Genomic DNA, 27,967 nt, shown 5'->3' with positions numbered 1-27,967 from the left:
CCCCCCTCCCCCACCACCAACCAACCAAATCAAAATGAACGCCAAAAAAGTAATAACAGAAGGCAAAGTGACATGTCTGTCTGTAACACCGTTTCAACCGACAGGTTCCTTTTTGTATTTTTCTCATTCGACACGTCATCCTGGTGAGCGGGGAGACCTCACGCACACCTCCACGAGCCTGGGGGACCAGTGAACATGGAGACACTCCACGCGCAGGGCAGTGCGTGACTCACACCCGCAGAGCGAACGTTCGCGTGTTCTGAAACACGGGACGCGGGCACTCCACCGTCATTAAGTCTGGGGGAGGGGGAGGGCAGGAAGCGACCGGGGTGGGACTGAGTGTGGGTGTTTGTGCTTAATACTTTTTCACATTAACGAACACTTTGATGGCTCCAGTGAAGTCGGCGGAGAGGAGGACTTCAGTGTGGTCGGTCTTCAGGGCACCTGTGGAGGGGAGAGGAGGGGGCGATCAGAGCAGATCAAAACGGAAACAAATGCTACTGCGTCTCCTCAATGCAGAGGTGCCGGCTGCAGCAAGAATCGAACGATAAGAAAATACACTGGCCGTGTCAGAAATAAACTCTGTGTCAGCAAACCATACAATTAAAAGGGATAAAGGTTATAAATATAGCCTTTAATTACAGTTCACATATGAAAGAAAGCACAAACAACATAAAGAGGCGATCAATCCTTTTTGATTGTATGGCTTGTTTGACTGTCATTACAGACTGATATTACAACATTGATGATATGCATTTCCTGTCAGTGCAAAAAGCAAAAGCATTTGAAATGGAGCAAAGTGGGTGGCCCATTCCTTTATGCAAAAACAATAATGACCATGAGTGATGGAAATTATTGAGGGGCATCAATACCAGAATTCTGGTGGAAATTTACAAGAGCTTTAAAATTCTCTTCCACTAAATTCCAGTTCAGTTCATTAGTTTATTGTCCCCACTCGGGAAACTTATCTAGCGGCAATACTGAAAAACAGTGAAAACATGAGGCAACAATGATGATGCATACACACAACAATCACAAAATTACATTACTGTATATAAAATATGAAGACACTATTTGCCATTGATAGGACTTGAGGTAGTCGCTAGGTATGTAAACCATAATGCAGAATTCAGCATGGTTATTGCGGGTGGTATGAAGCGAGTTTTTATATCCATTTGCTCTGCCCTGGGCATTATGAACCTTCGACCTGAGGGAAGCAGCACGTGAAATTCCTGCCGTCTCTACACGGACCAGACAGGCTATAACAGACCTCACAAAGCGCCTGCTGAACAGAAACCTCAGAGGGCATTGTTGTGATTTTACGTTGCTGTGACTTGCGTTATGCGCGTCCTGGTTTCAGAACCAGGTGAGCCTGAACGAACGTAACGGAGCAGGGCTCCTTGCCCACGGTCAGCCCCAGTCTGGCCCGAACCTGAGGGGATGGTCTCGCCGTCCGCCGGGTCCGTGCTCTTGATCTCCGCCTCGGGCTTCTCCACGCTGCTGGCCTCCGGGGACACGATCAGGCTGGGGTTCGGAGCGAAGATGGCCGACGTCACCACCGCGTTGTGGGCTGCAGGGGCGAAGGCAGGGGAGGGGGGTTAGCGTGCCCTACTCGCATGGAAACGCACCGGGCTAGGACACTTCTTCCACTTAAAACGGTCAAATATCTTTAAAAACCTGGGCGTCAAAAGGGAACTAAAATGATTATTTACACACAATTAAAAATGCTGCCACTCTAAAGCTCCGTGTATTTTTTGAGGATGTTGTTTCGTAGCAGACGGAACACGTTTTAATCCAATCAAAAGAGGCACAGTTCATACCCATTCGTACCACTATGACAGAAATGCGAGTCCTGTGCTGTGCTGTGCTGACACACAAAGGCCTCAGCGGGATTCAGCACGGCTAACATCCCGTCTCTGCAGCCAGAAATGGCGAGTAAGGCTTTGTCGAGATGAATTTCAGGTCAAACCGCTCCTACACGTCATGGGATTACTGCTTTAAGATGGGTATATGGCTTATGGTGTTTTACGATGCAACTTCTGGTGTTTGACAATGCAATACACTGTGTGACTGTAACAGTATGATGCATTATTACTGCACTGCGCATATCTGACACTCTTGGGAATATCACTGGCTGCTGCTGGAGCAGTGTCTCTCCTTACCTTTAATTCCTTCCCAGAAGTCATTGCGGTCCCGTCGCACAGAAGTGAATTTGCTCAAGTCGTGGTACGTGCTCCAGATGTAAACATATTTGTCTTCCGAACCGCTTACGATGAACGAGTAATCGTGGCTGAAAAGTAAGATTGACGTGTCGGTTTTTAGCATTCTGAAAAGAAAAATACCAACAGCAACAGAGTAAATATGAACGAGTGATGTGCGGTTTAACAGAGGACTCCTACCTGAAGCTGGCCTTTATCTGACTGCTGCTGTTCACATAGCCCTTGTACTTCATGGACAGAGACAGATCCCTCAGGTCATACAAGCGAATCCGGGAATCATTAGAGGTCACCAAAATCTACAGAGAACAGGGAGGCAAACAGGGCCCATCAGACATTTAACCTATTAAACAACCTGACGGACACTCATTTCATAAAATTCATAAAACCTAAACTTTCTATACCTCACCCATACATTTAACCTTAAACTCTTGCTATACCTCACCCATACATTTAACCTTAAACTCTTAGTATACCTCACCCATACATTTAACCTTAAACTCTTAGTATACCTCACCCATACATTTAACCTTAAACTCTTACTATACCTCACCCATACATTTAACCTTAAACTCTTACTATACCTCACCCATACATTTAACCTTAAACTCTTACTATACCTCACCCATAAATTTAACCTTAAACTCTTACTATACCTTGTTCTCTCCAGGCAGCGGCTCGATCCCGGTGATCTTGCGGCCGACGCGGTTCCTCCCACGGGTGGAGCGTACGTGAATCTGTGTGTGGTACTTAAGGTGCTGGGGGGGGAGGGTGAAAAGTCAGAAAATCAGAAATCTTCACCCTCTCAGGATAAAGGGAACGGATGTCACTCCATTTCATTTCAGCACATAACACAACTTCACACCTGCTCCGATCCTTACAAGCAGCCGTACACTTGTCGCAGCACATCGATCGCAACTGAAAGGTTTGGACTCGACACATTTCCGCACCGTAGGTTTCCGTCTCCGTGACTTACGGGTCCACAGACGGCAGGCTCTTATGAGCATCGAGCGGGAGACCGGCGGATACGCAAGGGGTCAGAGCGGCCCAGAACGTGACAGGGGGAACGCACCTCCGTGTCGTAGAAGATGCAGCGGCCGTCGTAGGTGCCGATGACCGCGTACTTCCCGTTCTGGCAGAAGTTGGCGGCGGTGATGAGGCGCGTCTGCCCGTCCACCTCGTTCCACAGGGCCACCTTCTTATCCGGAATGTTCCAGAGCCGGAGCTTCCCGTCCAGCGAGCCGCTCAGGAAGTACCGGTCGTCCTGCGGTCGGCGCGTTCGGACAGAACAAATACAACTCAGAGACCGGAGAACTCGCTGCACTCCACCGTGTGCGCGGTTAAAATTTGATAAGCAATGAATAAATAATACACTCCACTCCAAGTGAATTCTCTTTTTAGAGTTTTTTTCCAAGAGTAGAAATAAACGGGCAGGTCAGAGCTTGTAGGTGTGGGCGCAATTCTGGAAATTCATGAAATTCATTTCAAATAATTGTAAATTCCTGATCGTAGATTATGGGTGTTTATTAATTTATTCATCTATTCATGAATCGATGGAAACAGAAAAGACCCCAAATCCGATATCACATGTAATGGAGTCGGTATTTGAAAGGAATAGAGTGCATCAATCACTCATTAATTATTCAGCAGGGGATTTTCACTGAAAACACACACACACACACACACACACACACACACACACACACACACACACTTACTCTGGGGTGGAAAGCGATGGCGGTCACAAAGTCTATATGCTGAAAGCAGCATAAGCACTCTCTTCTGGATATGTGCCACAGCCGAACAGTCTTGTCCATCGATGAAGACAGCAGGAAGTAGTTCTAAAAGGTGGAACACAGGCAATATTTTCTCTAAAGTTTCTGATCCAACCTTGAACATCAGGTCATATTGCGAAAATGTATCCCGAAAAAATATGAAATGGGGGCTAAAAATGAATTCTCCTGAATTTGGAAGAGATTTCATTCCAGTCATTTTTTAAATGTTCTGTGAATTTTTCGCTCTTCGTGGGTGGGGCCTCGGCACTGGGGATGCGACCTCTCACCTTTGACCAGGACAGATCCAGGAGGTCAGCCGTGTGCCCTTTGTACTTGCAGAAGGGGACTTGTCGGAAAGGAACGTTCCGGTCCTCCGTGTCGGGATCCTCCGTGGCGCCGCTGACCTGCGAGAGAGAACGCAGCCTCACTCACAAAATGGAGTCATGTCACACAGCGGCCACTGGAGGGCAGTCACACACCAGCTCTGGCAGCTCTGTAATCAGGGTGGGAGACTAACAGGCAGGGTTCAGACACACTGCCGCTGAGCTCATGAAGAGCACACACATTTAAAGTGGATGACGCGCTTCCCTGGTGGATGACGCACTTCCCTGGCGCGGCAGAACTTACCCCGTCTGTGTCCGACTTGGACGAGTTCAAGCTCTCCTGGGAGGGGGAAGGAGAGACCCGACCTGAGGAGAAGAGAGAGGAGGGAGGAGGAGAGGAGAGAGGAGACAGGAGGCAGGAGAGGGGAGAGAGGAGAGAAAGGAGAGAGGAGAAGAGGAGAGGAGAAGGGAGGGGTGGAGAGAGGAGAGGAAAAGAGAAGAGAGGAGAGGAAAGAATATAGGAGAGGAGAGGAGAGGAGAGGAGAGAGAAGTCAGGAAGGCTGAACACGTTTCCCCACACAGGGCGCTCAGTCGTGTCTCTGGGCCTCTCTCTGCTCTCTGCAGGCAGGAGGCCAGCCCACACCAGTGTCAGAGACACAGATTACTGAAGCGCCCCTCTCGCTGTCCACCGGGAGGGCAGGAGCCGCCAGCACACCGCACTGCCCAACCCGGAGATGCCAGACTGGCACAGCCAACACACACACCGCACTGCCCAACCCGGAGACGCCAGACTGGCACAGCCAACACACACACCCCACTGCCCAACCCCGAGACGCCAGACTGGCACAGCCAACACACACACCGCACTGCCCAACCCAGGGACGCCAGACTGGCACAGCCAACACACACACCGCACTGCCCAACCCTGAGACGCCAGACTGGCACAGCCAACGCACACACCACACTGCCCAACCCGGATACGCCAGACTGGCACAGCCAACACACACACCGCACTGCCCAACCCGGATACGCCAGACTGGCACAGCCAACACACACACCGCACTGCCCAACCCCGAGATGGCAGACTGGCACAGCCAACGCACACACCCCACTGCCCAACCCCGAGACGGCAGACTGGCACAGCCAACACACACACCACACTGCCCAACCCAGATACGCCAGACTGGCACAGCCAACGCACACACTGCCGTTTCCATAGCAACCACTTCAACCCACAGGCTGAAGCCTTGGCAGCCACTCTAACGAGTCATGTTTAATTGACAAGAAAAGCCAATGGGTCCATACATCTTGAAAAACCGAGAGAAAAAATGGGAGTTAGCGGGCACATTAATCATTAAGTCAAGTAAAATATAATTTACAATCACCGTTTCAAAAATACAACTTGCTACTAAAACCAACTAACACTCTAGAAACATTTACTGACATCTGTCCTCATTAAATGAAGTACGCACTCGCAAAAAAGCGACAACTTAAAAACAAACTAAGACATTTACAGTATGTTGAAGAGATAAGACTCCAAAGACACTGAGTAATGATGCGCTGATGTGACGCTGAATTCACTGACACCGTTTCCACAGTAACCCATCTGCACAGAGGCACAGTTCTGATGCTCTTGGCAGTGAAATCAGGTCAACAATGACTTGTGGTTTTCAGCGTGATATACAGTGAGTGCCAGACAGCAGATGTGTTCGTAATATCTGCACACTGACATCACCAGTCTCAATGAAAAATTACATTTACATGCAAATTAGCTGAGCAAGCTCACAAATGTACAGTTCATTAAAATCCCTCTGCATTTCCCTTTGAAACGCATTTGAAATCCTGCAGTCCCTCGTACTCCAAACAGTCGTAGCCTGGGCCGGCTGTACCTTCTGTGTTGTACTTGATCCTCATGTTGTTGAAGTAGTCGAAGGCGTTCTTTAAGACCCAGATCCGCACCACGTTGTCCTGTCCCGCCGTGGCCAGCAGCCTTCCACAGTGAGAGAACTTCATGGTCCACACTGCTCCCTAGACGCACCCATAACAAGCACACAGGAAGGCTGTCACTGTACTGGGGGAGGACAGCGTTACACACAGAAAGTCACTCTCCACTTATGACCCCCGCACTCTCCATTACTGACCCCTGCACTCTCCATTACTGACCCCTGCACTCTCCACTTATGACCCCCGCACTCTCCATTACTGACCCCTGCGCTCTCCATTACTGACCCCTGCACTCTCCATTACTGACCCCTGCACTCTCCACTTCTGACCCCGCACTCTCCATTACTGACCCCTGCACTCTCCACTTCTGACCCCTGCACTCTCCACTTCTGACCCCTGCACTCTCCATTACTGACCCCTGCACTCTCCATTACTGACCCCTGCACTCTCCATTACTGACCCCTGCACTCTCCACTTCTGACCCCGCACTCTCCATTACTGACCCCTGCACTCTCCACTTCTGACCCCTGCCCTCTCCACTTCTGACCCCTGCACTCTCCACTTCTGACCCCTGCCCTCTCCACTTCTGACCCCTGCACTCTCCATTACTGACCCCTGCAGATGAAGCCCTTGTGCAGCAGCCTCTCCAGGCCTCCCTAGCACATGGCCATCATGCTCTCATACGACCTCACTCAGAGCAGTCTCACCGCCCCGGTTCAGCTGCTAACAGCCCCCGGGGCTTCAATTAACACATGCTGCGATCACTCTTACAGCTATAGAAGCTTCTAGAAGTGGAACATTACAGTTATTTAGCGGACACTTTTATCCAAAGTGACTCACATTTGGTTAGACTAAGAAACAGCCAATCCCCCTGGAGCCATGTGAAGTTAAGGGCCTTGCTCAAGGGGCCAACAGCTGCATGGATCTGATTGTGGCTACACTGAGGCTTGAACCACCAACCTTCCAGGGCCCAGGCAAGCCAGTAGGGCTATAGGCTGGGAAAAGCAAGGTCTTGTTTCTCACGGCGACAGGGAGGAGGAAACGGGCAGAGGAAGTTGACGATGCAGGAAGTGACAGGCGCACACGCGCTCAGACCCTCACCATGTGCTCCCCGCTCAGGTCCTGCACCACGCGGACCTGGTCGAAGTCGAAAGAGCCCTTGAAGCCGTGGGCTGCCTTAAATTTCACGGGCCTGGTGTAAGGCATGCCCTCATCATCGCTGGAGGAGGGGTCGTCTTGGTCAGTGTGAAAGACTGGAATACAAAAGCACAGGGTTAACCTCCATAGAAATACACTGTTGATTTATGAAACGGTATAATTCATTACAGACAGCGTGGACTAGCACTTGAAAAATTAGGTATTGTCCGAGCCAAAACGGGTGGAACAATCATACCAAATGAGTGACTCACTGATTTCAACCAATATTTGCGCTGCAGATGCACCCATTAAAGGCTGTATGAATGCTCAGTCCTCCATTGCTGTCGTGGACTAGGCTTAGGCCAGGGATCGTCAAATCACGGTCCCCGAGGGCCGAGGACTGCTGGTTTTCCACCCTCCCTTTACCTGGGAGTCGGGTGTGAGCACAGGCTGGCCTGTAGCAGCCATTGCACTGTCAAGCCCCGGGAGAACAGAAAACCCGGGCAGGATTTGGATTTGAGGGCCAGATTGGACGATCCCTGGTTCGGGCCATCGACGCTGGCGGCGGTCCCCGCAGGCTCACCTTCATCGCGGACGCTCTTCACCTTATTGACGGCCTTCTCTCCGTACTCCTCCGCCAGGTGTTTGGCCCTCTTCACCGACTTCCCCAGGAACTTCTTCAGCTGCGTGCTATTGGCAGAGGGGGGAACATCCGGGTTCAGAAAGTTAAAGTCCACCCCAGGAATTTTGTTCCAATCACCTGGATTTGTTCATTAGCACAATTCCCCAGCCAGGAGGCAGAACTAATTGGTGAAATCATGGGTGGAAGAAACACATGGCAGGACTTTTACTTTCTGACCCCTGGACTTTCCACCTCTGTTAGTAAAACACCCCTTTAGCCCACTTAACGAATACATCCATATGACAAAATATACTTCTCTGAGTATACCCGTTGAAATATCCTTTAAAGTGAAGTAAGGCACAAGTCAATGAGGAAATGAAGAGAAGAGGAGGAAAGGAGTCTCGTTCCTAAGATAAATCCTGCGAAGATGCGGTTCTTTTTTTGGACAGTGGCGGTCGTACGTTTTCTGCTTGAGCTTTCCTCCGTCGGAGTCCGTGAGGTTGGACTGAGACTTATCTTCATCGTCCGACTGAGCCGCATCGTTCCTGGGAGGAGGGGGAAACAGTCAGGTCACATCCTGGAGGACTGTTTTAGTTGCCTACAGCTGGCAGAATATTACAGTATTAAAAAAACTACACTTCCCATGAGTCTACAAAAGAGCTCTACACTTCTGTCTGAAAGGGTTTTCTTCTTGTGAGAATTAAAATCTTTTTTTTTTTTTCTCTCAAGTAGAAAATAGTAGCTAAAATAAGCATTTTAAACTTACTTGTTGTTTGAGAAGTGAATTTCTTACCCCATTTGCAAATCTCAAAATGAGTAAAAAGTCATAGAAAGAAGAGTTTAAGTCGAAATATAAGTCCATCCATCCATCCATCCATCCATTATCTGAACCCGCTTATCCTGATCAGGGTCGCAGGGGGGCTGGAGCCTATCCCAGCATACATTGGGCGAAAGGCAGGAATACACCCTGGACAGGTCGCCAGTCCATCGCAGGGCACACACACCCATACCTACGGGCAATTTAGACTCTCCAATCAGCCTAACGTGCATGTCTTTGGACTGTGGGAGGAAACCGGAGTACCCGGAGGAAACCCACGCAGACACGGGGAGAACATGCAAACTCCGCACAGAGAGGCCCCGGCCGACGGGGATTCGAACCCAGGACCTCCTTGCTGTGAGGCGGCAGTGCTACCCACTGCACCATCCATGCCGCCGAAATATAAGTCTAAAACACTTAAGTAAAAGTAAGACTGACTTACTTTTAGACTTTCGTACTGTACAAATAGACAGAAAGAGGAGACATATACACCCAGGACATAATGTGCAACTGAAACATGCGGACTGCGTGCAGATGTCCTCATCACTGTCTGTGGAACGAGACGGAGAGAAGGAGGGCAGTCTCTCTCAGCTCTGTTACGCTGCCGTGCAGACAGGGGGCGCCGCAGCGTTTTCTTACGTGATGTACTCTTTGGTCCTCCTCATGATGTGGAGCGTGAGAGGGTTGATTCCCGTGGGCAGCTTCTCCTCGGCGAGGCTCAGCGGGATCTCCTCCCCCGTGTCCAGGTTTTTAATCATCACGCTCGCCAGGATCTCCTGCAGAGGAGGACCGGGCCAGAGGGGGACCGGGCCAGAGGGAGGACAGAGCGCGGAGGTCACGCCACCAGCCGCACACGCGTATCAAACCCCAGCCCCTCTCCCAGTGCTCTTCAGAGACCGTCCTCTACAGCAGTATCCATCTTACACACCCCGTGGCTACTCCGTTTCGCATTGATCTCAAGGGATTGCAAATTTATGGATCAGAACACTAACGAGAGCAACAGCACCCAAGAACCTTTAAGCACTTAATTCTAAATCCAAGCACTTTTCCCAGCCTTGAAAATGCTACTTCAAAATAAAAGCATTTTCAAGCACCCGCAGGAACCCATTTGGGGGGCGCCAGACAACTGGCCTTGTGAGGCACTTAATAACCGTAATACAATCATTTATACACTTTACCCAGCGTTAGATACATTACAGCGGGCGTGTAAACTTGGCACGCCTCCGTCTATTATCGCACTGAACTCCAAGTTCCAAATTCTGGTCATTTCCCCCCCCAGCTGGGCTCTGCATAGTAACTACACTGGACTGATCCCAGGCCTGCATTAGCATGCAGGGGCGGCCTGTAGCATAGTGGTTAAGGTAAATGACTGGGACGCGCAAGGTCGGTGGTTCTAATCCCGGTGTAGCCACAGCAAGATCCGCACAGCCATTGGGCCCTTGAGCAAGGCCCTTAACCCTGCATTGCTCCAGGGGCGGATTGTCTCCTGCTTAGTCTAATCAACTGTACGACGCTCTGGATAAGAGCGTCAGCCAAATGCCGATCACGTAATGTAATGCAGGGGCTCTTCTCGCATACATTACATTACATTACATTACATTACATTATTGGCATTTGGCAGACGCTCTTATCCAGAGCGACGTACAACAAAGTGCATACCCATAACCAGGGATAAGTTCGCTGAAAGACCCTAGAGGGAAGTACAATTTCAACTGCTACCTGTACAAGAAAGATAAGGACGAGGGCCAATTTTTTTTTTTTTTTTTTTTTGAACAAAGAAACAAACAAACAGCAAAAGTGACCAAAGTTAACTATCCAAACACTGCTTACCTAGCCAACTAAAGATACCGATACACAAAGCAAGTCAGAGAGACAACAATTAAGGTTCACAGGGAGGTAGGGAGGGACGGGGAGAGGTGCTGCTTGAAGAGGTGCGTCTTCAGCTTGCGCTTGAAGGTGGGGAGAGATTCTACAGTTCTGACCTCAAACGGGGAGTTCGTTCCACCACCGTGGAGCCAGAACAGACAGTAGTCGTGAGCGTACAGCTGTGCGCAGTCCTCACCTCGTCGGTCATCTCTCGTCCCGAGTTGGAGCGCGGGCGCTGGGGGCCCGCCGCCTCTCCGCCCGCCGCGGCGGAGTTCTGCCCGTCCGCCGCCTTCCCGCTCTCCTGAAACCGCAATGAGCAGCACAAACAACCGCAATCAACAACCGCACGGGGAGGACCCCGCGCTCAAAACCCGGTTTCGCCGGAGGACCGCGCGCATGCGGGTTTTCACTCCAACAAGTCGACGCTGCCTTCATTTATTCCAATTGCTCATTCAACCGTATGCATTTAGCTAAATTAAAGCACATAATACAAGCAATTGTTGTCATTCAGACGACACAAATAACACATTTCGCTTTGCATACGTTATATGCAAACCCGCAGCCTGGATTCAGCAAATAACTGAAACGTAATTATATCATCAAGATCTGAGGCTGGAATAAAAACCAGCAATTACTCATTCAGCCATATGCATTTAACTGCGCTAAATTACAGAACATATGCAACAGTTATTTAGACAACACAAATAACACATTTCACTTTATATATATATATATATATATATTTTGTGCATGTCTACAGGCCTAATTCAGCAAATAATGATAAAATCAGGATCTGAGGCTGGAATAAAAATACACACAGACCTCCATGGCACGGAGTATGAGACACTATTTTAATGGACACTGGATACTGAATGCAGCTACTATGGCACAGGCAAAATATCTATAAACCCGTACACATGGGGGGAAAAAATACATTTTCTTAAAGCTAAGTTTGGCCACTCACCCAAAACAACTTTTTGGAAATGTATCTGAGCAGCTTTTAATATACATTTCAGAACATCTTTATTGCCCCAAATGAAGTCACCAATGTAAATCTTCTGGGAACACAAACTGAGCACACAAACCTGCACTGAACACATCTGTTCCCTTGATCTGAAGTGCACACATTATGTGACTTCATTCAAACTCGACAGAAGCGCTTGAGAAAGTCCGTCCACACAATAAGTGTGTTTCTGGGGCTACAGCACGCATGTCTAATACCTTTGGAATCATTTATAATACCGACGGAACAAGGCCTCGGTGACACCGTGGCGCACAAATAATTAATAATATTTTTTCGCCGTTTCCGGCACCTAAATCAGTGATATTCCGAGGTGACATTTTTCAAAACCCAACTGTCATAAAGCGGCGCTCTTCTGAGACTGCAGTGAGGAGTGATGTGCAGGCTGGAGGCGTCGAGCGCCTGCCTGGGCCCTGACCTACATGGGGAAAGCGCATCCATCACTCCGGAGCTGCTGCTCCTCACTGAACCCATTATCCCCTCAGCTGGAGACGACAAGGCCCCGCTCATTCACTCCCTCCCTGTACTCTACAGAGAGCGCTGCATACCGGGGAGTCGGCGGTGAAACGAGACCACTATTTCGGACACAACGGATTCTCAGCAGGTTACTTCTGAGCAACGCTTGCGGGCGTGGCTTGGTGAGCAAGCAATGAATGGTAATGTCTCTGTACCTTTTTTTTAACAAGGTTACAGTTGCTGTATTTGTTCGTGTACGTATGCCGCCGTCTTGACAAAAAATCTCTCCGGTGACTAACATCGTACAGAGAGAGCAGAGAGAGTACAGAGAGAGCGGGGGGGCAGGTAGAGAGCGGGGGGGCAGGTACAGAGTGGGGGGCAGGTACAGAGTGGGGGGCAGGTACAGAGAGCGGGCGGGGCAGGTACAGAGAGTGGGGCAGGTACAGAGAGGGGGGCAGGTACAGAGAGCGGGGCAGGTACAGAGAGCGGGTGGGGCAGGTACAGAGAGTGGGGCAGGTACAGACAGCGGGCGGGACACTGACCTGGGCGGTCACTACTTTGTCTCCGCTGGTGGCGCTGGCCAGGTCGAGAGAGTGCTGCAGCTCCTTGGTGATGCTCTCCACCGCAGTGCTGGGGGACACCAGGCCAGAGGGCTCCGTCAGCTCTGCAGAGACTGGAGCACAACAAGCACAGCTCAACACGGACCAGGCACCAGGGCCAGGGCCAGGCAGCCCCACCATGGGTAAGAAACTGGGCTTGTAAGCTCGAGGATACGGGTTTAACTCCAAGGTAGGGCCGGGTTCAATTCCAAACTGTATGCCTTCTTCCAAACGTTCCCTTCCCCTGCTTCAAGGGGGGAATCCCCAAAATGCCAGGAAAAAATATGGAGGGCACGCCAAGTGGGGTTCGGTTCCGACTTGTGAAAGTCTTAGTTTTAGAAGGCAGGCTGTTGTGTTTTTATTATAACTACAGAGAAGCGAGGGAGGTTGTTAAGAATTATTCATCAACATTCCAAAGTCATCCGACGGAAAAACTAAATACTAGCGCATTGGATTGGAGGTTACTTCATATAGTTCAGTTCCGTTTTGGTTTGTTCATCATCTATCCTCCCTTGCAGAGCAACTGTTAAGCTTGCTCGTTGAACGTCAGAAATTTAGTCTGGAAATAGTGCCCTTGAGAGAAGACTGCAAGGGAAGGGAATGTGTTAAAGTGGAATTATACCCAGCATTGTACTCTTCAGCAAAGTATTTAATCTATGTGACGTAAGTTCAGTATATAACCAGCCGTGTGTATATGCAAATAAAACAATGTTGTGCAAACGTTTGTTGTCAGTAATGTACATATAATGTAATGTAATGTCGACACAACACACCACACAAGTAAACTTCAGAACTTCAGAAAAACTATACCCATGGAAATGTTGCCAAGTTTAGTGTCGTTTAATATTCAAATCGGTTATGTGTTCAAATATGTCAATATACCCACTCTACAAATGAGGATTTTTTTTTCTCACTAAGCTGATAACTTCCTGAATTATTTATCTCCGGTTTATTTGGGAATAGACAGACACAAACACACTGACACAGTGAATAAACAATCACTCGACGCGCTGTGCCGTAGTGTTGCTTCGCCAACGCTCATTTTCAACGCCAGCACCTAGCCTTTCATTTCGCTAAATTGAAATGCAATGAACCAGAGAAATAAAAGAATACATTTGGAAGAGAGGCTTCAGTCCGTTTGGCCCCTGCTGCTCATCCGTTCTGATGTGTATGCGAGTGTGTGGGTGGCTGTCAGGAGTGTGCGTGGGTCCACTGGTGGACTGTGTATGGGAGTGAAGTACCCTCGCCGTTTCAAGTGTCTGACCCAGCGTCAGAGAGACAAGGGGACTTGGGGGCAAATCTGCTTAAAAATGCCCTCAAGCACAAGGCTGAAAATAATGCCTCAGGACACCAAATACGTAATTTCAGACGAGTAAAACTTTTTACAGCAGGCGTTTTACGAATAACCAACAGGAAGACAGTAAAAATTATCGACACCCCTGATAAACATGAGCACAATAGGCTGTATAAAAGAAGTCATATTGAGGTAACGCTACACCTTGTGAGTCAGAAGTATTCAGACCCGTGTTTTCAGTGCTCTGTGAGAATACAATAACCGAATCATCTTCGATAGCAGCATCAAAGCTGGACCTCAAATCAAAATCCAGCCCTGGTTTTCTTTCTCCCAGGTAATTAGCTTAACAATTAGTGCTACTGATTGGCCAGACTGTCCTCACACCTGACTCCCAGGTAACGGGATGATGAAAAACCAGCAGTTTTCGGACCTTGAGGACCGCGATTTGACAATCCCTGTTCTTGGGTTGTATGTAGGGTTCTGCAGCGCTCCCGAAAATTAATGTGTGCTAAGAGTAAATATAATTTAGGAAAATCTGCTAACTGGGATGCATGAGTGTGCTCCTATATTTTTCATCTTTGCACATGTTGTGCTCTTTGGAGGAAAAAGTCAACATAGAGCTCTGCAATCGTGTTGTATTTCTATAAACAGTTATCGCAAGCATGTCTGCAAAGTACGCATTTCAGGATAAAAAATATAATGAAATAAGTAGTCAAATCTAGCTTGATTAATTATTGGAGTGTGGGCCTGTGTGCTTTTAAGTGAGTATTCTTTATGCATCCTCGCTGGGTCCTGCTCATAGTGCAGTCTGTGCTTGTGTGGACTGCCCTCTTAAATTCAAACCAGAGACAGGGCTTTTTCGCCCAAAAAACATCTTGGACAAATAACCAACACATAACTTGCGCATTTGTTGACCCAATACTACAAATACATCCTTTAAAATTTTCATGGTATTTCAAGGGTTGATGCCCTTGGAGATGGTGAAAAATCTGCCATTCAAAAGAAGAATGGCTCTAAAAATCTAAGTGAAAGTGCTATCCTGGTTTGACCCCACTGCAGTAAATTTAGGGAAAGACGCATTAAAGACACACAGTGGAATGGAACACTCGACGGTCACCATGGCGCCTGCAGCCATGAGCAGTGTAGCAGCAGGGTAGGCCCTCCTTACCAGACCTGGGTCAAATATGTAACCTTCTCGGATACTTTACTGTCCTCAATTGATCTTGCAGTATTTGAGCTCAGTAAAGCGTAGAAAAGTACACGAACCCAAAACGAAGACGGTCCTTACCCTCTAGCCCCGACGGCCGCAGGCCCTCCTGGGTCTTCTTGCGGGGCGGGGGTGCGGGGCGGGAGGGGGGCGGGGGCCGGGGCGGGGGGGCTCCGGCAGGCGGGGGCGGGCGGATGGGCGGGGGCTTCTTGGTGCTGGCCACGATGTCCGGCTCCACCGTGCACTGCCGGGGGGGCTTCCGGGGGGCCGAGGGGTCGGGGTCCGACAGCTTATCGGCCAGAGAGACCTGCTCCAGGATGTCGGCCCGTTTGTGGTCCTCGCCCTCCGGAGCGCAGCCCGGGGGCTGCTCCGGCACCAGGGCGCTGGTGATGTCAGGGGGCCTCACGCCCTCGGGCTCTCCCACCGCCCCGGGGCCGGGGTCCTGCTGCCCGTCCGTCTCCACGCTCGGCTCCTCTGCGACCGGGCTCTCCGCTTCGGGTTCCTCCTCAGGGGGCGGGGCTTCCGGCGGCCCCGCCCCCAGGCTCACCGGCCCGTCGTCCTGTTCGCCGGCGGCCCCCCCGTCCTCCCCATTCTCCCTCTCCTCTCTCTCCTCTGTCAGCAGGGACTCCTCCACACTGCTCTCCTGCTGGCTCTGCTGGATGATGCTGTCAATGATCTGAGGAAGGAGAAGAAGCCAGTCAAGCCAGGAAAACCAATCAACACCGTCTTTGCCATAGACTGAAATTTTTTATATTTTTTATATTCAAATACTTTTCTGTGACCGATTGATCATGTCCGGCGCAATCGAGCCTGCCCAGAGGACCAGAAGGCAGGCTTTGCGCAATGTGGGAGCGTTTCATAGCTTCCAATACACCAGACAAGCTTAATCAAGTGCAGAAAAGTATTTGAATCCAAAACAAACAAGTAATCGACCTATGGCCTGCTTTGCAGTAGACAGCAAATACAGACAGAATGAAGTAGCGATTAAGGAAGGATGGATGGGTTCGTGTGGAATAGATTTTCCCCGATGCTTTAGTGTGTTGAGGTTCTGCTGTGTATGTTGAGCTCAGTGAAGAGAGTGGCAAGCAGAGCTCAACACAGCGATACTCAACCCTGTTCAGAAAAGCCGGTGTGGGTGCAGGCGTCTGATCCAACCAAGCAGCTACCACCCGACTCCACTAATCACAGTCCTTAGCAAATACTCTAATGGTTGATTAGTAGATAAGGGGTTACCGCTTGGTTGGAACAAAAGCCTGCACCCACAGCGGCCCTTTCCGGCTAAGATTGAGGACCACTGGCAGATAGGGACATGAAAGACAACGCCTTGGCAACAGAATCAACAAATATACACACACACACACACACACACACACACACACACAATGCTCACTCGTGTGCACATGCACGTTATGCTTGACAATAGGCTACTCTGTGTCACAGAAGAAGAAGTAGGCCAGGCTGACAATGAGTCAGTCATTTAAAGAAGCCATGTGAGCACTTCCCTCCGAGACCACAGGCCTGTGGCACATCCCGGTCCTGGCTCAGTGTCGGACGTGGGGCTGTATCCATGGGCAACGGAGCCTAGCTCAGGCTTCGGTGGGTTCTGCTGTAGCTGACCTCACCAGCCGAGCGTTAGCATTAGCATTAGAATTAGAATTAGCATACAGTTCTGCCCTCTCCAGCATTCCCCTAAGAAGGGTTTTCAGAAAGCCAGATTTTTTTTTTTCATCTGTGTCGGTCTCCCCTCCAGCTCATTCCCCTGGCTGCTGTTTTAAGTTAGGCCTACGTTTTTATTATGCAGAGCCTGCTGTCAGCGTATTCCACTTGTAGAGTCGCCGGCACTTCGCTCCCCCACCACAGCTGCTCGCATTGTCCTCACAAGCGCCCGGAGCTGGGACGTATCCCAGAATCCCTGAGCGTCGAGACGACCGGTGAAATCTCACAACTTAAAACACAGCTTAACTCAAGAGATCATATTGGCTTGTTCCTGATATGCAGCACATAGAAGATTTGTCACTTCTAATGAGATGTATAAAAGCTATTCCTGCTCTGCCACAGCTTCTTTCTGGAAAAGGGAAGTGCATGTTTTCGGATCCCAGGCCCGGTTCCGGTTCCAAAATACAATCGAAAATTAATGTTTTTTTTTTTTACAGATACGAAGAGCCATAGCACAAAATGAATATTGCCCTTATTTATAGAATAGCACTCTTAAACGTTAGGCTAATTTGGGAAGTCTCTCAAAATCAATCATATATACACGGGCTGATACTTGTCCTCGCAAACTGATGCAATAAATTTGGCGAGTGAATATTATGTTCCTATCTCTTTTGAGCTTTATCCTGAAAGCAAGTGTAGGCAGCCATGTTCTGCTTCCATTGCCTCCAGCTCGCTGACTTCATTGCAAAGTCTTTGTCTCTGCTGTGTACAAAATACCGGTGAAATGTTTTATGGGAACTGCACTATAAACAGGACAGACTTTTACAGCAGCACAAGAAACGCAAGTAACAGTAGAATTTTTCCCCGGACACTTTCGTAACGCATAAACACACAGAGTGCATTCAGTGCTAAGGAGCTCTGTGCTGATTACTGTGCTTAACCTCCTCCCAGACTGCCCGCTCAGCTCTCCCTGGCCAACGTGCTGACGCTGCAGAGAGGTGGGACGGGGCGATGATGACCATGGAGGGAAAGCATGAGAAAGGAAGGAGGCGCGTGGGGGGGGGAAGGGGAAAGCAGGAAGGGGAGAGCGGAGACAACGAGAGTGAGAGGGGAGAGAGGAGCGACGGAGGAGCAGAGTGGGAGGAGCCCAAGCCGGAGAGGGCGGGTTTAGAACCTGTGGTGGAGGGTGATTGGAGGCCAAAGTGGGTGGAGCATAGGGCCCCGCACAGGGGCCCCGCTCAGGCTTTCGTTTCAACAAAGCACTTGCTGAACTGATTCTACTGACCAACCAGTATTAATGGCCTTTGCTAGGGACCTTGATCAGGGCAATCAGGTGTGTGGCTGGGGTTAGGGGTTAGGGGGCGTAGAGGCACACCTGGAAGGAGTCATCAGAGCGGGGGTCCTGGGGGGGCTGTGTTGGGCTCTCCTCGTTCTCCTGCATTGACACACAGAGAGGCGTTTTGTTAAGGGCCCTGACTGAACACTGCAGGAACTCACGACCAACCACACTGCTCAGAGCCCACTGAGCACTGAACTCACTACCAACCACACTGCTCAGAGCCCACTGAGCACTGAACTCACTACCAACCACACTGCTCAGAGCCCACTGAGCACTGAACTCACTACCAACCACACTGCACACTGAGCACTGAACTCACTACCAACCACACTGCTCAGAGTCCACTGAGCACTGCAGCCTTCTGTCTTCAAACACATGAGCGGAGAGAATGGCAATGCTCAAAACCATCACATCACATCTCATCCTCACACAATACATCCTCACATAAACCCACTCAAAACCATCACATCTCATCCTCACACAACACATCCTCACATAAACACACTCAAAACCATCACATCTCTTCCTCACACAACACATCCTCACATAAACCTGCCTAAACTTAATGAGCCATGGCCTTTAATACACTAATTATACAGTGTCCAGCACATTAACACCAAAATGGCAAGGTCACCGATTTTACAGCGCTGAATACTAATTTAAAAGTACTTTGCCTCTGAGAATGATCAATTTGGGCTTTTATCATTTTTCACATGATACCTACAGTATATACATTAAATGTACATTTTAAATTCTACAGTGACACAGCAATATGTTTATATAAAATAAAACGTTTTAACAAATAAAATAAACAACGAATAATGCCGGCATTTTCCAGAGGTGGCTGATGGGAGACATCACGGCGAAGGGTGGCGATATCCCGGGAAGTGAGGTGGAAAGTGGGGATAATGGCGGCCTGGCATCTGCGCTGGGTCAGAACTGGGTCAGAGGCCCGTCCCCCCCCCCTTCCCTCCCATCACACCCAGGAGCACACTGGCACAGAGGCAGCAAGCCTCCCCACCCCGTCCAGCAGTCAGCTTACAGCAAGAGGAAGTGTATGTTCTGTGTGTGATTCAGAGCTTTCTACATGAGTGGATACACAGATACACGCAGTTCACCTTCTGCACTGTGGAGCAAAAAAGCATTTGCCTTCATTTCGGCTTTTGAAAAAAATGACAGGATATTTGGTTGAGATAAGATAAGCGGTCTGAATACTTCCTGCACCAGTGTAACCGCACAACTCTCCAACATTCATCTACGCCTGCAATGTCAAAATCCAGTCCCGGAGGGCGGCAGTGTCCGCAGGGTCTCGGTTTTGGTGGGTTTCAGCACGAGGGATGAATTTTAGTCTTTCACCGGCTAAAGAGTCCACACACCTTGTTCTCAAGGCCTTAACTGGCTGCTGATTGAAAGGAAACCACAAATACCTGCGCCAACTGTCTTCACTGAAACGTGAAGTCATTATGAGGAAGGCCCACCACCCAGTCAGAGCTCTCCAGTATCACTGATCAATCCCATGAAAGAAGTGCAGCCATATTTATGAGCCTGCTCACTTTCTATACAATCCCATTCTTTAATCGTTCCCCAAAGCTGAAACTGGTGTAGCGCACTAAAAATAAAAAGGGTACAGACCAATGAAAGCCTTCGATTCTTATCTACTTTTCATGAAGCATGCATCGGAACAGGAAGTAGACGATTATTCACAAAAAAGGAAGAGGTCTGTTCAAGTAGCCCTAATTTCTTTGGTTCAGTAACCTTTTTGTATTTGTATTACCTTATTAATTCAAAGCCACTAAATACAGGAGTGGGCAGCTGGTACAGTTATAGTGTTCAGCGCTTTATCTCTCAGCTAGCACGCGGTTAGCATTCTGCTCTATATTCACAAGAGAGAAACCTGTCTGCAGATAATCAAAAGACAGAAACAACTCAACTGGAAAAATCAAAAAGACAGTGGCAATTCTGAAGCAAATTAAAATGAAAAACAAAAAACGACAAAAAAAAAAAAACAGTGCTTTCATTTGACACAAGTACACAAGTAACATTTTAAATGTTGTTAAATATCAGAGCTGCCAGCCAGAGTATAATGACTGGAACGAATAGCACATTGTGAACTGCATATAGAGAATAAAAGGAGTGCTTGCAGCTGAACTCATTATTGATCAGTAACAGTTCAGCTTATAGGACAACAGTGCAGAAATAAATGCTCTGGAGCCCTGACTTGAGGGCCAAAACGCAGACGCAGGCTCGACGCCTTTTGTCGATTACCCTCTCTCTCCGTTCCCTGAACCCAGTTTGTCCCATTCAATTATAAACAGATGCTGATGATCAGCTCTGATCAAAAACAAGCAAACGCTGGACAAAAACCCAGGCAACTGGACACCAGATCTCGGCAATCGCTGCAAAACTCACTGCTCCAGCCTCAGAACGGCTACGTAGCAGCTGCAATCATCAAATACATCAACAGCCATCGTCATGATCTCATGTTTAAAATGTTCTCAACACCCAGCCGTTAAACTGGCTAATGGGCAGTATGAAATCCACATAAAGTAATAGCAACCGCTTACATGCTATTTTCGTATCGATTGGCCCATTTCCTCTAAGGGGGGGGGGGGATTCCAATTCCAATCATTCACCTAAACTGATGCCCGAAATGATCACTTTCAAGTTGCTAAAAAGGTTTTGGAAGACTTGTTTTCTTCCCAAAACCTGTAGCAACTTCCCATTTCTCCCATCGCATCTGCCAAATCAGTTCCTTGACCAAGGGTAAAAGCAGCTGAATAACAGGAGTAGTTAAATAGTAACTGTCCTCCTTTGGGAAACACCTCTGCCCGTACAGGGGAGGTGAGGCCCTATCACTGCTGCCTGTCTTTCCCTCACCAAGGACATTTCAAAGTGCGTGACTGAATGCCCGTTTCTGTTCGCCAGCGCTGAAAGAGCAAACACCGCAGGTCACTGCTGCCTAATCGGTTCTTTCTCGGTATTACAGATAAAGATCGTTATGCGCAATGCCTCTTATTGGTAAATACATTTTTCATACAAGAACATCAGGAGAGCATTCAAAAATTGAGAAATTTGGACATCTGAACTGACCTAGTCTCGTGCTTTCGCTTCAGTTCAAAAGTGTGTCTAGCACTGTATGAGTTCTAGTCTTACATACTGCACGTGCCTTTGGTTTAGAGACCGGTAAGCCAGTCCATGACTCAATAACTCTCCAGGGTGAGAGTTTAAAGAATAAACTCCCCTCAAAACTCTGTCCATTTCAAAATCTAGACAACTGATAACCTGGAGCACAATTGCTGCCATTCTCAGCTCTTGAACCACATGTTTCCTATGCTGCATAGTTGCCTCTGACCCGTAATGAATCCAAAAAGGACTAAACTTCCACCAGAAATCTACACAAATCGGCCTTTGTCTTATAAGCATTCACCGTGACTATTAGGACTAGGCTACTCCATATTGAATAATCCATTTCATATTTAAGCCAGTGTTCCAGTGATTGTGGAAAAGCAGGGCCATATAGTGTGTGCAGGTTATAGACGCAAGACACATTCAACTGGAACATGAAACCCTGAATCCAACTCAATATCAGGCACATTTTCATAACCGTAATCGCAACAGTGTAGAAATGTGCATAGGACACATATGGGAAAAATAAAAATAAAATAAAAGTTCATAACAGGGAATTTGAAAACAACAGTAACACTGGGTAGGGACAGCAACCTTTCCACATGACAAGTCAGCAGAGGAAGAGGTGAGGAAGAGGCGCGAGGGTCGGGTTTAACTGGGGTCAGGGGGCTGGGCTGCCAGGAAGAGACGGCTTCCACAGACGGCCAACCGAATCTGTCCAGATTCCACACAGCGTTCCTCATTAGCCATTATCAAACTGCATGATTTAAACCGATGTAACTGGAGTAAATCATTATTACAAATTTCCAGCGCTGCTGTGCATCGCTGTTAGATCAGTGAAGTATGTCACAGGTGCTTCCACATGACATTAAAATAACACAGAAAGTATTTCTTTACAAGACATTTCAGTTATTCTAGGCCATTAACTGAAAAGGTCGTTTCTGATTTAACCTGAGATTAAATACCACATTAAAATAAACAAAAAAGTACTTTCTTTTGTGTAATAATCTGTATCTGACAAATATCTGACAAATATATGTTCTTAGAATGTGCCGGCAAAATGCAACAGCCAAGGTGAAAGAACTGTGGTCCACAGGACTGGGAGATCTTAAAGTGGGACATTCCAATGTGAAATACGTTAAAAAAAAGTATTTTGTTTTGTTATATTATATAGAGAACGGGTTGTAGAATTCTTATTCTTATTCTCTGCCCTATAAACCAGCGATCATCAAATCATGGTCCTCAAGGTCCAAGAACTGCTGGTTTTCCACCCTCCCTTGACCTGGGAGTCAGGTCTGAAGACAGTCAATCCACTCAGTAGCACTAATTGTTCAACTAATCACCTGGGAGAAAAGAAAACCTGGTCTGGATTTGGATTTGAGGTACATATTTGATGATTGCTGCTATAAGCTATATATTTTAACCCCTTAAGGTGTAAGATCACGACTACTTGATTAGAATGTTCTTAACAGTCGCTACTGGTAACTGAAAGCAATGGAGTTCTAGAACACTGACTTGGAATTCTGAAAAAAATCCAAAAAACCAACTCTTCAAATCATCCCTTCTTTCTCTCCCAAGCATGCCCTTAGGAAACTACCCATAATCCCAAGGAGAGCATAAGAAGCTTTCTCCTGTGACACTGGAATGTTCTACTGAAACTCCTTGCAGGTCACTTGTGTTCTCTACTCTTGTACACCGGTTACCTTCCAAAATCCAAAGTAAAAAAAATTCTGAAGCTAAGGCACTTTTATCCCCTAGTTCACCCCTCACTGCACAAGTGAAATCAATATCAAATGCTGCCTCACATACCTTGGTTGAAGGAAGAACAAACTTTGCAGGTGACCTAAGGAGAAAAAGAAGTGGGAAACAGTTTAGTTTTTAGTATTTAACATTTTTCATTACAAACTATTTTAACAATGTAATTCTATATGTATGCATGCATGTAGGTATGTGTGAATACATTATATTTTCACACAGCATACTGAAGGACTACAAGCTAATGATTCACTTTCAACTCCTTTTACCGTTCATTGTCCATTGTTACCAGTACAACAACATTGAGTATACGACTCCCTGAATGAACAGTGCAGTTCAGTGTACTATTTGTGAAAATTACTTGGTGTCATACAAAATACTCAGCAGAAAAATGGTGTCCACACTACATTTGGTGGCGTTGGGGGTGTTGTTGAGGATGGTGATTTAAAAAAAATATAATGCCAACAGAATTAAAAAAGACAAACTGTAGACAATCCTGTATAAACCTAGTATTCGTAAAACATTACAAAACCCATCTCTGTGTGTTAACATGTAACTTCTCAAAGTTATCACATCATCATCTCAACGTTCACATAAATGCCTTTACAGAAGCATCTGGACATGAGAGCCCTCATGTATACATTCGTAGATTATGAAAGCCACCTTCTATATTCAGTTTTTCCCCCATAAAACAAGCAGATAAACAGACTGAATGAAAGTCACTCAAAATGCTTACTCATAGCTCACGCTGTGCGTCTCTTGGGCTATAATCACTGTCTCAGTGTGTCACACATCTATAAATTGCCACATTCAACATTTCCCAGACGCATTCAATATTCAATATTCTACATTGGTATTTATAAGCTTGGCACCCAAGGTGAAGCAGTACATATCCAATTCCCACCCTAATTTGGAAGGTCCAGTTACGCCCAAACCCTGCTGCCAGTTCTGAAGAGTATAGACACCCACGGATCGCCTCTGAAAACCATGGTGTCACCAGGACTACAGCTTGGTGCGTATAGGGCGGAGTCGCAGGAAGACCTTTCATATGGGGATTCCGCATGTAGTCCAAGGGCACCCGATCAACCAGCATGGGTCCCTAGATAGCAATGAGACATGGATGCCTTAACTCAGTGGACCCTCCTATAGCGCGGGTGATCTCCAATCGCATGTCACCCTATGGAGCTACTAGGCAATGGGCACTGGTACTGTCCAGATCCAATCCAAAAACCGTGGCGGCTCACCCAGTTAATTGGTACCTAAATTCTGTGAATACACCAAAAGTACTAATTTAGGAGAGCGGGCTTTGTCGGGTATACTTGAAGAATTGAACCAGGGACCTCATTACGCTAGCAGGGAATTTGCTTTCCTCTGAAAGAAACATACCGCTCACAGCTGGAAAAAGAGCTGGAAAAGATAAAAGCAGGGCTAGATGGAGCCATCATCTGGGATACTATGAAAATATTAGTGTGTACTGCTACACAGAGACCAGTTTGACAGACAATTCTTGTTTGCCGTAGGACCTAAGGGAGTTTCTTACGACACACTCCTCCATGCCAGCACAATGCGTTGCTTGTCAGTCGGCAAGCGTTAAGGAGTTTAAACTGGTGCATTTTGGTCCATGCCACTGCTTATTTCTATCCGTTGCTTTTGAATGGGAATGGACAGAGCAGGAAAATGTGTCATGGATGGGCCACAGAAGAGGAGAGTTGACTTGAAATTGTACAATGGCCAAATTAGTATTGGACAAAAAACAGTGTTAGAGGCACCTATTCCATCTGCAATTCTATCATCATCAAAGCAACACCCACAACTACAACCCACATGATAGAATATCTTTGCCCCCGAAAAACTGCCTGGGATTTGGGATAGCTGATATTCAATTAATCAAAGAAACACAATTTCTACAGCTACTAACAAGTGCATATCTGCCAAGAGCAGCCTAAACCAACACAGATCTTGAGCGATAAGCATTCTTCCTAACCACATCAACCAACACAGTACAGATGGGCAAGTGAGGTTGGGAATAGGGTACTAGGCTATACTTCACTGGTATTCAGCAGGTGCTCTTACCCACAGTGACTTACATGAGGGGTTGAAGTGCAGGAATTCCCTAGATGGGGCAGTGTAATCCAAACAGACAGCAAGCACATGAAGTGTACACTTGTTTGACAGCTTGTCAGCTGCCCAATTGAACATGAAGCTAAATTATACAAGCACGAACAAAACTACCATAATGAGCAGTGAACAACATTTTCACACAATTCCAAAGTTGGGTGTACCGTGGTTAAGGTGCTTGACTGGGAACGGGAAGGTTGGTGGTTCAAGTCCCAGTGCAGCTGTCAGGCCCTTGAGCAAGGCCCTTAACCCCACATTGAACCCGACCGCTACATAATTCCAATACAATAGCAAACCTACATTGGGCCGTACAACAGAAATGTGTACCTAACCTGGTGTTAGGGCTAAGTAAGGCTTAGAGAGGGTTGGGGTGGAGGAGCTGAACTGAAGCTTGAAGAGGTGGGTCTTTAGTTTGTGTCAGAAGACGGTTGACATTTGCAGCGGTGACTGCTGATAGCCACTCACTCCACCACCACAGGGCCAGAACAGACTGCAGGCATGACTAGGAAGTGCAGGCTTGGCAGTGGGGAGGATGCAGATGTCCAAATGTTGTCCAAGTCTTTGTGACTGATGACTGGGGCGCACAGTCTGATAATCTTTCGAAGACAGAAGAGGCCATCCCCTTTGTAGCCCAGTAGACCAGCACCAGTTTTAAATGTGATGTGAGCAGTTACAGGTAGCCAGTGGAGGTCTGCGGTGGTGGGGTCCAAACAAACGTGTAAAACAACATTTACAGTCCAAAACCTCTAGGATGGTCTTTACCAGGGCTTACTGGATTATGTTCTGCTAATTCAGACACCTAACTGAATTGGACTTAACTTCAGTGACTCCTCTGTGCAAAAGTGAATTCCTTTTTGTGACAACAGTCAAATTTAGAGATAGAGGAAATCGCTATGTTGTACAGAAAAAACTTAGAGGTTAGAACAGTGTAATATGCAGCCTAGTGGAAGTCTTTGGTTAAATATTTGAGTAAGGTGGAAATCAACAGTCCCTCAAAGAACCCAGCCAGCACATTATGCTTAATAACCTCTGTAATCATGTGACCGTCAGCTCTCTTTCGTAATAGTAGCATTTTGCACCAGGAACGGCAAACTCAGAGGCAAGTGGTTTAGCAAGCTTCAGCTGCTCAGATGCGAGACATTAGAAAACATATGACAACAGGTTCAGTATTAAACAACTGAAAACAGACAGGGTACACGAAACCAAAGGCTTTGACCGATGTTCACTGAACCGAACTTCCGCTGTCTGGTCTCTGTTTTGCTTTAACAATTTCAAGTAGTTAGCCAACACAATCACACCACAAAAATGAATTCTACCGAGGCTCTGCACACCGTACTGTACACCAGTCGCCAGCTAAAACTAGCTACTAACGTCTACAGTACTAACGTTATTTATCAAACTTTAACACAGACTAAACAAAAATGACTAAAATGTTTTAGCTTAAAAAAAACCTTATCATGCTGGTACAAATAAGTGGCTTCTATCTAGATTGTGACAGTTGCTCGCCGGGTTAGACAGCTAGTTAGCTAGCTAACTTAGCCATCTAGCTAGCTAGCAAGTTACAACTTTGAAGCTGCAGCGAGCAACACTTTGCTGCACAAAACAGGTTGCTGGGTATATAGGTAGCATTAGCTAACAAACTAAAACTAATGTCCATAAATATTCGGAGGCAATGTTTTGTAACTACTTACACGTTTGGAGAGGGAGTCAAATTGACATCTTCCGCAGCATCATAAAATTCTTCTGTGTCACTGGTATCTGACGCCATTTAGCTAGCTACTGCTAGATAGTTAGCTAAATAGCTGGCTACTATCCTACATGCAATAACCACCGAGTAAGCAGAGTAACGTCAATTTCCCAGAAACTATCTAGAAAGTCGTACAGCTAATACTACATAAAATCTCAGAAAATATGTTAGTTAGCTGCTAGCCAGCTAGCTATAATGATGTTGTTGCCTCTTCCACTCCTGTTAAAAGAAGGGAGAGGCCTCTCTGGATTGGAGATTCCAGTCAATGAAACGTAGCTGACTAGCTTTTGAAATCTACACTCACGAGAAATGACAGTTCGGATCGGTAATATTTATCAGTTGACCGTGCGCAACAACACAACAACGGTCCACTGTAACGCGATTACTTTTTTCAACGGACTACTCAGTTTTAACACAGTGCACCTAAATTTGTAACAAAAATCTGACAGCAGAGAGGGAAGGGCAGCTAGCTGGCTAGCTAACCTGCCTACAGTTTTTTTCCCCCAACGAATAATAAAATCACACTAGCTAATCTCGCGAGACCGGGAAACAAGAGTATCGTTCAAACCAACCTAGACCACAGAATATGGACCCACCAGATATTCAACTCTGTAGGTTATGTTTGAAGAAAATAAATGTTGTCTATGCTGGTTTTCATTACAGCCACAGTTGAAATCTCAGAAGACAATGACAATGTGGCTTACACAAGCCCTCTAAAGATGAAGCATCTAATTAAGAAATATTAACAGCTTGTTAAAATTCTGGAGTTGGAACAAAAACCAGCATATACAGGGGGAGCAGGACCAAGTTCACACCCTTCACAACAAAAGAAGGCTCAGGCCAGGTAATGAGCTCAAAATATTATAAAAATATTTTGTAACACACACACACACACACACACACACACACACACACACACACACACATACAGCTTGTGGACTGCGTACAG

At 47.3% G+C, this 27,967-nt stretch overlaps 1 protein-coding gene across 1 annotated transcript; it reads right to left on the bottom strand.

The window, feature by feature from the left end:
- Window positions 1–20: 20 nt before the first annotated feature.
- On the bottom strand, window positions 21–27,510 carry wdr44 (WD repeat domain 44). Its single transcript, XM_061236408.1, has 20 exons — window positions 26,963–27,510; window positions 23,208–23,241; window positions 18,309–18,368; window positions 15,359–15,953; window positions 12,720–12,850; window positions 10,897–11,001; window positions 9,474–9,610; window positions 8,479–8,562; window positions 7,979–8,085; window positions 7,360–7,511; window positions 6,204–6,342; window positions 4,619–4,680; window positions 4,279–4,395; window positions 3,935–4,057; window positions 3,289–3,480; window positions 2,873–2,974; window positions 2,400–2,515; window positions 2,163–2,290; window positions 1,433–1,570; window positions 21–444 (listed from the first exon to the last, which is right to left on the bottom strand). Exons 1-20 carry the CDS (start codon window positions 27,037–27,039, stop codon window positions 356–358), a joined length of 2,688 nt encoding a protein of 895 aa, XP_061092392.1. The 5' UTR covers window positions 27,040–27,510; the 3' UTR covers window positions 21–355.
- Window positions 27,511–27,967: the final 457 nt, after the last annotated feature.

This window comes from Conger conger, chromosome 3, assembly GCF_963514075.1.
Source record: "Conger conger chromosome 3, fConCon1.1, whole genome shotgun sequence".
In the NCBI taxonomy this organism is placed as follows: domain Eukaryota; kingdom Metazoa; phylum Chordata; class Actinopteri; order Anguilliformes; family Congridae; genus Conger; species Conger conger.
This window is presented reverse-complemented; position numbering and strand designations above follow the sequence as displayed.